The following is an 11,365-nucleotide window of genomic DNA, read 5'->3' on the forward strand; positions in this document are numbered from 1 at the left end:
ATGCATTATATGCATTATACTTCCAGATTAGTTGTCAGCCCTCATGTACACAGAGCCCAAACCTGCGACTAAAGATAAAATCAAGCCTGTTTGAATTTATCAGAATGAGTCATGGGCTAGTCGGAGTTACTCACTGGGCATGTCACATTATGTGACTGAATTGATGGGAGTGCACCACCAATATCCTCCGATTCACTAAGATTATGTAAAAGAAGGCTACGACTGAAAATCACTGAAAAACTTATGTAAAACGACATGACCTTTAGTGAAAGAATGCAACTGACATGTCAATGGTCTCTTCATTGACTATAGTTCCACAAGGAGTTATAAACTGACATTTGCCCCATTAATTTTCAGATTGATTGGGCATCTACAATGAACAATTTGTAACATACAGTATTTACTAATTTATTAATTAATTAATTAAAATATTTACTTAATATCCTTATTGACTAACATATTGAGCAAGTTCTTGATTTATTTATTCTTTACATATCTTCAACAGTTCATCTCTAAGACCCGCCTACTAGAATACAAACCGGCAGTTTTAATCTCCTCAGATGTCATTTATTAACATTTTAACTTGGAAATAAAAAGGTTGTTTTTTAAATTTTGAAATGGAATTACATATTCGCTATCCATGATCATCATTCTAAAAATGAAATGCACAAAACAGAGAATTACGTAAATCTGAACATTAAGCAAAGTAAAAAGCAAGCAGCAGCAACACACTCTGAGAACCTGTTTATACATTATTAAACACGGATCATCTGGATGAGTAATGTTTTCCATTGTCAGGTAAAAGATTGATTAATATATTTACTTATTTGCAGTTGATATGCCATTCATTCTGCACATCACAGCACACAACTGCATACATATTAATTATTGCATGTTTTTCTAATTACTTTATCCAAGACAACTTTTCATGTCAGGATACATTTCAACAATTTCTAGACATCTTTCAAAGCTTCGCAGGTAAGTGAACTTGACCCGAGTCAGACAGTGGACTGGAAAAATCAGCCTTGAGGTTTAGATAGATAGATAGATAGATAGATAGATAGATAGATAGATAGATAGATAGATAGATAGATAGATAGATAGATAGATAGATACTTTATTAATCCCAATGGGAAATTCACAAGAGCCAAGTTTAAGGCCAAGTGCCCTGGATGACAGAATACACTGCCTGCCATATGCACATAAAGCTCACCATATTGAATTAATTATTATAATTATAAAATATTATAATTATTATATATAATAAATTATTCAATATATTGAATAAACTATTATATCCATCACTAAGAAACACTAATGTTTTTTCTTACCAATATTTAAAGTAGAATTCTAGCTTATATTCTTGGAAGTTGCCAGACAATATGCTTCTACATGGAAATGTGTGCTTTCTTACTTAAGAGATATTTCGTACTGGACATTTAGTGTTAAAAGGGTCAAGTTCAGTAGATGCAGCTATTACACCAGAGCTTTACAAACTGGGTACTTCTTGTCAATCTTTTTGTGGAACTTATGACAAGCTGAAGTAACCTTTACTTCAAAATGTATTTTAAGATATTTGGAAACACATTTAAGATGTCTTAAAATGAACCACAAATATCTGAAAATATGTCAATTTTGAGAAGTCTTAAATGCTTTCTTTAAGATATCACAAATAGATTTCAAGGTATACTCTGTTAATTTTAAGATATCTGAAATGCACTTCAGGATATCTTGAAATAAGCTCCCATGGATTTTGAGATATCTCAGATACAGGAAATCTTGAAATGCATTTCAGATATCCGATATTTGACAGGAAGTTAATTTAAGATATCGGTTCTTCAGATATTGCAAAACAATCTGGATGTTATTTTTAAGATTTGTGAGAGTTTAGTCAATGCTGGCCCATCCACATGAAGGTTGTAGAAAGAACCTTTATTAATTTAGATCAATAACAGGCTTTATACAGTAAATAACCAGATTTGTGAAGTACCAATGGGTCCTGATTTTAAAAGGACTCTTGCTGCATACAATAACACAGGCCAAATCCAGATTTTCTTAATCTGCTAGTGTTCTGCTAGGTAGCCTACCATTACTTCAAGATTTCCTTTTTTCACATATTAGGAAGTTTCATATGCAAAGAACCCTTCCCAGGATAAAATGATGCTTTGTCAAGCAATAGTTCTTCAAGGAACCACAAGCACCATTAAAATATCATTATTTTTAAGAGTGCATTTGAGATTATTATGAAATATAGTTAAGATATTTCAAAATGAATTGCAGATATCTTAAAATGCAAAGAACCTATTTTGAGATATCTGGAAATGAGTTTCGGATATCATAAAAAGTAAAATGTATTTTAAGATATCTGAAATTCATTTAAAGATATCTCTAAATATTAATTCAGCTTGCCATAGCATAGGAACTGCCTGATGCTTCTTTGTGATGTTATGTGGTGTCTGCGTCTGAATATATTGTTGCTCTTGATTTTGCCCTCTACATGTCTTTTGCTTTCAAATTACCCGTGATTTAGTTTTAAGCACGTAATTCTTAGTCTCTCTGTCGTTAAATGCATTTAAAGTTAATGTATTTATTTTAAGTGATTTTAAATGAAATTAATAATTTAGATTGTAACCAGTAGTATGCTCCACTGTGCCCCAAACCCCTGATACAATCACACCCAAACTAGTCAGATATAGTCTCTTTTTATCAATAAACATTTTCTTAATACAACCAAAGTCTAGAATAGAATAATCCTTTTCCTTCACATTCCTCCTGTGAAGCCTTGTCCACCACCTCCTGATTCTGACTGCTTGGTCAAGGCTCCTTTTATCTTTGACCCAGGAGTACTTCTAGGGCTAGCGTGTGATCCGTCAGAAGCACTTCCAGGTCAGATGGGAGTCCCATAAATTAGTGATCCATATTCCCCTGTAATGCCCCCTGGTGGCACCCACAGAACCCAACAGGACTGTGTTTCGGAACTCCAACTCTCACGATTCCCTGTGGGTATCTAATTGGGGGAATACAGTACCCAGATGTAGCTGTCTCTCTTGGACCTTCCAACATACTGGCCTCCCAGGCGGATAAGGATTCATGTTCCCATTCGGTCAGAGAGCCTGTCCTTCCAGTTTCTTTTTTCAGGCCATCCTATTAGGGCAAGGAATCACCCACCCCGATGCTTGGGACTCACAAGATCAACATAAATTTTCATATCTTACCAGCAATGGACTGTCACTTTGTATTATGTAGGTTCCTACAATTCCCCCTTAAACAGACATGTAGGTTTGAAAATGAATGGATATATAGATCTTATTATTATTATTATTATCTTAAGTTACTGGTTTAAAACGAAATGATAAAAAAAATTCATTAATTTTCTGACCTTGATTTTTATATTAAAGAGTAGTGTAGAAATGGAGTCTACTACCACAACAATAGACCAAGATCAGACCCTTAAAGTGGCGCTTGTATATCACACTCAAGCACTCTCAGATTTACTCATTGTGGGTCCATTTTGGATCATTCATTAGACAAATGCATACATCTTTGGGATGTGGAAGAAAACTGAAGTGTGTGGAGAAAACCTACAAGCACACAAGGAGAACATGATAGCACTTGGGCCAGGAATTGAACTCTGAACCCTTGGGCTATAAGGCATTAGCACAAACCGCAGATTTTACAAGCCATCCTAGGTAAATGAAACACATGAAAATATCAGGAAATAGGGAAGCTGCCAAACAATTTTGAAACAATCATTTTAGGCTTTTAGCAGTCCAATTTTTAATAATAAAAAACAAAGCTACAATACTTAAGACACTAATTTAATTAAGGTCAGAACATTTCTTTGCACTGAAACTCTTTTTTTAATCAGTTCTGGATTCTGCCTTCTACACATTTAGCAGCTAATAAGTTAATGGCTACTGTGCACCAATGAGGCAAAACATTTTACCTTTGAGAACAGGACAAATGCACCTTTCATTGACAAGCTCACCTGCATTACATTTCAGAAGAAGGCCAACTTGTAAACCTATACAACGGCAGTGTGTTTGCAACCTAGATAACAAATTTCCCTTCTGAATGGAGAGTGATGATTTGAACTAATTGTGCTTGAAATAAGGCAGCTGCCTTTTGTTACAAAGGTGCTTAGTCTGCTTCTTTCCTTAGGAGACAACGGCACTCCAGGGATAAACCAGCTATAGTGTTCTCAATCTCTCTAGAGGGATCAGCTCAGAAAGCCATCTGCCAAAAGTAATCTGCTGTACCTTCACCATTTATTCTAGCTACACTACTGTATACTAAGTGATTAACTGCAAATATTAAAATGGAAGATTTTAAAATAAAAAGCATTCATTTACTTTGGATGATGCTCTTATTGTTTAGTGTTGCTGCTGTATTATGAACACGAGCTTTCAAGAAGTCCTGCTTATTGTGAGCAGAATCTAAAAATGTTTTAGTGAATACTCAATGAGGTTGATTAACATGATAACATTTGAGAAAAATAACTTAAGACAGGGAAATTAACCAACCATCGTGGCACTTGAGATATTCTATTTTTTTTTATTATTTTAGCAATACGATTAAATAATAAAAAAATATCAACAGTATATTCAAGGGTATGTATTCACCTAACTAGGTGAAATGGCAGATAATCTGGAACCAGCCCCATCATTATAGAGAGACAGAACCCAGATTTTTGGGGGAAAAATGTAATGTAAGTAAATGTAGGGTATTGCATGTAGTAAGTAGAAATGTTAGATTTGAATATACAATGAGAGGTCTAAAACTGGAAAGTGTCCCTTAATTGGAATGATTTAGGAGTCACAGTGCACTCATTACTATCTTTATTCTTAGCTAATAAGAAAACTAACAGAATGTTATATAGCATATGCAGAGTGCAAATCAAAGGAGGTTATGCTTAAGCTTTAAAACATACTGACGAGGCCTCAACTGTAGTACTGCATGCAATATTGGTCTCTGCGCTACTAAAAAGGCATAGCAGCAATAGAAAAAGTCCAGAGCAACTAAGCTCATTCAAGGACTGCAACGGATACATTACGACTAAAAAGAAAAAGATTTAAAGAGCTGAACCTTTTCCATTTAAGAAAAACAGAGATTAAGAGGTGACATGATTAATTTTTTTTAATTATGAAATAAACTAGTGTTTATGGATTCAGGCTGTTACTTTAAACTGAGATTAAAGCATTAAAACAGCATATGCATGTCATTTTCAATAAAAAATAAACATTTTTGTTAGCTTTTATCACTTTTTATAAAAGTCCATGCATACTCTTTTCCTCATTTCCTGTCTCCTTCAGTGGTAACCTTTAACCCCTGAGATGTTATTTTGTGAATGCCGCAGTTAACTTAAATAATTACTGTAGGATATTTCAAAAGATGTGCACAAATGAACTGCCACTTTTTATTACAGTGATTTGTCTGACTATGAAGAAGTATAACGGTAATGCAGTTGAAGAGTTTCTGTCACCTGTGTGGCTTTATGCTATTTTGCTTACTTATTTACATGGAAACTCCACTCACAGAGGTTGCTGTGAGCACACAAGCGTACAGGAATGTGGCCTTACCTTAGACAAAATAGTGTCAAGTGGTAAAATGTATTACTTCTAGTTTCCTTTTGATTTCATAAACATATCTCAGAAAATCAAAAGGTATGCTGGCTGAAATCAAAATCTTCAAACTGGACGTATTCAGTAAGTTTTAAGGCTTTTGTTTTCAGGCTTAAACAGGTGGCATTTTTACTCAATTTTTTGATCCCAAGAATATATATGGTATGTTTTGAAATGGGAAATTGTTTCACTTAAAAACACAATTTTCCATGACAAATGAATGTATACCATTATTTTGAAATGAACAATCATGAACTTTGACAAGAAAATATTAAACTTATCTTTAAACAGAAAACTTATAACTTTCTCTATTGTACATGACTTTGAACATACTGTTTAAACTTAAGTAGCCACCATTTTGAATAAAATAATAAAGAGATGCATCATCCCAAGTGAGGAGAAACAAGAGAGGCTGGGTATTATGCATTTTTGTATTTATTTGGCTTTAAAATATTCTCCGTATATATTAAATTCTACCTTGTATTTTGCTTTAAATTGAAGATTAGTACTTCAAGCGCTAGTACTTCTCATGAAATGTACAATAACAAATAAATACCAACTGATTTACAGATGCTTTACGAAAAAGAGGCTGTCTTGCCAACAGCAGGATTTGTGACCCCCACTTGGAACCCAAAGGAATTACTATAAACATTTCCAGCATCCCTATCTTACTCTCTTCTGCACTCTTTTTATGTCACTAAACACACACCATGCGGACTTAACCTGAGGATATTTATTTTATACATGTTCTGAAACAAGATACAGTTGCTACTGGGGAGCCAACGTGCTACTGGTTAGTTGAAAAGCAAAATAAGATCTCCCATTAAATCTCAGAAATTTTAGGCAATCTCCAGCTGCAGTACTATGCATATGAATAACCAAGTGCTGTACATTCAGTTTTATGGCCCATACATCCCTTGTGCCAATATGGCTCAAATTTCCTCTCATTGAAGCACACAGATAACACCTAAGAATGCTGACAAAGATAACTACATGTTATATCATGTACAAAAAGCCATCCTGCAGATAGCATAAATATAAATGTAATAATTTCAATATTGCAAATGCAATAAAGGAACAGCTGATAATTATCTTTTTATAAAAGAACAGACAGTCAGCACTTTAAACTAGGGGAACTCAAAATACAGTCGTTTTCAGGTGGCTCATTTGTTTTGGGTAATAATAAGCATTAAGACAAGGGCATCTTCTTTATTAAAATTTCAAATGCTACACAACACAAAGACAAGTCTGGAAAATTTACTTATTGTGACAGTTACAATAAAAAAGTTAGGTTATCAGAGCTTAAGTCCAAGACCACGGAAATATTTAATCAGTTATTTATTCATTGTTTCATAGTCCATTACTCATTCAGTTCATACCTCCATACATTTTCAGGTTATCAAGTACAAAAAGAAAAGGCACAAACCTTCGCAAGACCAAATGTTAATCTGTCACAATGTACACTCAAGAACACAACACTTGGAGCTGCCAGATTACTTTTAATGCAATCTTTTTTGAAAGGATTTTGTATTACCAGTAGAACTCACTCAGACATGAAGAAAATGTGTGAACTTCACTCAGAAGTTGACCAGGCCTGTAATCAAACCTGTTTATGGAAGGCAGATTAACAGCTCTATCCAGTAAACCTCTCAATAAAAATGAATGATTTAAATAACAGTATACATTTTTCTCAGAGCAATGATCATTGTGAATTAAAGCATTAGGTTTTTCATCAAAAAAGAAAATCCTGAGTCCCAGCATATGTGAATTTCCCCTTGGGATTAATAAAGTATCTATCTATCTATCTATCTATCTATCTATCTATCTATCTATCTATCTATCTATCTATCTATCTATCTATCTATCTATCTATCTATCTATCTATCTATCTATCTATCTATCTATATATCTATCTATCTATCTATCTATCTATCTATCTATCTATCTATCTATCTATCTATCTATCTATCTATCTATCTATCTATCTATCTATCTATCTATCTATCTATCTATCTATCTATCACTCCAACCTGGCCAGAATCTGTGCAGGTTTTTAACTGTCTCCTGGGACGTTGGTGGGTTTACCCTCTGGTTAGCCGATTTTTATTCTCCAATATCCCAAAAACTTACCTGTTCAGTTAAACAGGACCCATATGATTGAGTGTGGGTTTGTGTGTTTTGCCGTGCAATGGAAGTGTGTCATACTCAAGGCTGGTTCCCAAATTCCACTGAATACACTAGACGTTCATATTCTACAACTGAATAACTGAGTAAGAAATGGATAAAAGGAAAAATATAAATAGTACTATGCATGGCTGGATCTGCCATCAAGGGGCATCCTGGGGCCCTACTCACAAAGAAGCCTCAGCAAATCTGATGGAAAAAATGTCTAATAACAAAGAAAGTCCAACTTGTCACAGACAGGCCCTCACAGCCATACCCATCCCTACCCCACATTGATCCTAACAATTATAGTTCTGTTCAACGAAACCTAAATAGAAAGCTTTAAAAGAAAATTATGAGTGAGTAGGGAGTGAACAGAACAGGAGTCTAATAGGTGACATATATACAATAAGCATTGGATGTGTTACTGTGCTACAAAAGAGGAAAAGACAAAATTGATGGTCAGTCTAAACGAGAATCCAGTGGTGCAGCAGAAAACAAAATATTAAAGAGAGAGAAGCAAAAGATGCTGTTTTGCCGAAGACTATACCTGACATTTGCAGTTTAAATAAATAAACAAAAATGATGATTTGAACAAGCATTACATATTGCAGTTGAGACTAATGAGCCAGAGGATAGTTCAGAAATAGCAAATACCACTGCTTCTAGCAGTTTGACACCAGTGTCAGTCTGACAACACTGACTTAGAAGTGGACAACAATGTGGAAGACAGCACGGCCACTGCAGGAGATATGACACACCAAAGAACACCAATCCCAAAAATAGGATTCCCTGTATGGTCCTTTATTTTATTAAGTGCAAATATGTGAGCCCAAAATTCTAACTTACAGTATGTATTATCTTTTTGCCACAACGTAGCACAGGCCTTTTAAAAATATTTAACTGATGTTCACTAAGTGTGCTATCAGTAGAAAGTTGATTTCCTGCATATGTAATGTTGCACTCGTCAATTAGTTTCTTACACTAACGATTAAAAAAGGACTGTGAAGTTCACCAGATATAAACTTTTGGAGTTTTTTTTTTTTTTTCCTACTTCAGTGCCTCTACCTGATTTATTATTCATACTCTGTGACTAAATGGGTATTGTGGAGAAGTGGAGGGGTTCTTTTGGTGACACCTTGGGCCTGTGGGAACTTAAATCTGGCTTTACAGTTAAAGAATAAGAAAAACTTTTACATGGTTTGCCATTTCAAATTAAAAGTACATACAGACATCTGGGTAAGTATACTGCATGAAGTATAAAAATGATTAATAAATTTAACAGAAACCTCTATAGCAAAGGTCATATTATACTACAGTATAATAACTGAAACTCAATATATTATACATGCTTGGAGTTTTTGCCCGTGATTAAAAAAGTGTATGTAAATTCCTAAACATTAAATTAAAAAAAGCAGCCTTATAATGTTGTTATTATTGGTATCCAGATATACATTATCTGTTCGCACCCGTTATACACAATTCAGTCCCTGGCTGGTCCAGATACTGTCCATAATAATAATAATTAAGCCTGCATATTTTACCAGAATACTCCGAATTTCAAACCACAAAATGTGTGTTACGATAACCGGCGACTCTAAAGCTATCACGGTGTGAGTGGCAGAAGGTGTGCATGTAAGTGAGACTGTCATGGACTGGCACACCATCCAGGTTGCTTTCCAATTAAACTACGCGACATTACAAGGATAAACGCCGTGTCCCCGTATTTCTAAATCGGAGGACAAATTCATTATTAACATCAACATACTTCAAACCTTCAAGTTGCTCGAATTCCCAGTGTGGGACACCATAAAAAGCCCTCGGCCGCTGTACTGTATGCACTCATTCCGCGGCGTCTACTAACTTAGTTCTGCTACTTCACCGCACTGCGTCTAACTACTGCAAATCCGCTATCTCACAAAGAAGTACGCGATATACGGTGTGTACTGTTACAATCAAATATGAAGACGATCACTCGCCTTTAGCTTCTGGACCGTGTTGCTCTCCTGTTCTCGGCACCAGACCGTCACCCCTCCTTTGTTGTACTGGACTGTCCAGCCTTCTTGGTCCTCGCACTGCTCTCTGAAGGAGGTGAAATCGGAGTCGTCTGGGATGTGGACTGGCATCTTGGTAAAACGAAACGAGGAGTAGGGGACTGTAGAACTGAGTACGAGACAGCGATGAAGGGCGACTGGATTAGGATCTCGGGGTCCGTTCGGTGCCTTTCCTTCCCCAAACTTGCCGTCAGTCCCTTTTTCGCCCACTGTCTTGTAGGCTGTGGTTCTCCTAAACTGTTAGGAATACGTTTAGCTAGTCCAATTCCTGTAACTGCCTCCTGCCCCTCGAGTCCCAGCGCTCTTCTCCGACGCTCTGCTTGGCATCAGCGACCCCCGACTTCTTCTGGTCATAGAGATGTAAGGTGATCGAGAGTAAGTTAATAATACTGCTGCTTCAGGTGCAGCTAAGATATATGAGCTAGGTAGCCAAAATGAGTGATCGGGGCAGATCAAGTGTCCCGTTGCTTCTGTTGTCTCGGACTCTTCCCCTGACTCGTTATAATGTTTGCCTTTCAGCGTGGTCAGAGGATGAAATAACATCCCAAGCTCTCATGTTTCCCCTCGCTCATCTCTCCTCTCTCTCTCTCTCTCTCTCTCTGTGCCTGGACCCTTCCCACCTCTCTTTTGTTACCTTCAGCACTGCCGCAGAGGACGTGGGGACCAAGCAACTGATGTGCAAATGCACCCAAGGGCGCGAGCAGACAGGGTGATGAAGCGCTTCTCAGGGAAGCTGCTCTGTCTGCTGGGACTGCAGAAGGGGGCCTCATTCCACACTTTTATGTGGCCATAATTAGGATCAGCATTTCCACACACTGTAATTATTCATTAAAAGAAGATATCTTCCAAAACTGCGCTGCAGCTGTTAAAAATTTGAATATGAAAGGAAACAAGTTGCAGGCAGTTATACGTAGGATATTTTAATTTTAAACCACTTAAATGGGATAAACATCAGATTTCTTTGATGGCTATTTCAATCTCTGCACTTACTGCATTAAATATCTGAAAAAGGTGTTTAATAATATATACTTCAATCATTCCTTACTAAGAGCTTTTGTGAATAAAAGTGTTCTAATTTTTTCTACCCTTAGTTCAGGCATCTTTTTCAAAATCTGAATTAGAATTGCTGCCACCAAAATAAATAATTCTAAGGTTTGGAACCAACATTTGTATGAATTTAATAGAAAATTCGACCTGAAATACTGTATACCTATCTCTGAAATCATTCATAATATAAATAAAACAGAGTGCATAATATAGCAGTCATAAGACAGAGATTCATTTTCCTCACCTGCTTATTAATAGTCATGAGAAGCAAGTAATCATTTGTCCATCCTTTATCTAAACCTGCTTGGTCTAGTTCGAAATTACAAGAAGCTGCAATGGCAGTGAACAGGGGGATCGGGAGCCACCTTTGGACTGCTGTGAGCCATCAAAGAATCATTATAAGTTTATTCAACTTGATAAAAGTGCAATGTGTATCAGCACTGGGTACAAGGCAGGAACCATTCCTGGACTGTATAGCAG

At 36.1% G+C, this 11,365-nt stretch overlaps 1 protein-coding gene across 1 annotated transcript in view; it reads right to left on the reverse strand.

Annotated features, from left to right (window-relative positions):
- stard15 (StAR-related lipid transfer (START) domain containing 15) overlaps positions 1–10,504 on the reverse strand; it is an 87,312-nt gene extending 76,808 nt beyond the window's left edge. Inside the window, exon 1 of the mRNA XM_028812650.2 lies at positions 9,764–10,504. Coding sequence (XP_028668483.1) covers positions 9,764–9,910 — 147 coding nt within the window. The 5' untranslated portion in view covers positions 9,911–10,504. The remainder of the gene's footprint in view (positions 1–9,763) is intronic.
- Between the last annotated feature and the right edge of the window lie 861 nt (positions 10,505–11,365).

This window comes from Erpetoichthys calabaricus, chromosome 11, assembly GCF_900747795.2.
Source record: "Erpetoichthys calabaricus chromosome 11, fErpCal1.3, whole genome shotgun sequence".
In the NCBI taxonomy this organism is placed as follows: Eukaryota; Metazoa; Chordata; class Cladistia; order Polypteriformes; family Polypteridae; genus Erpetoichthys; species Erpetoichthys calabaricus.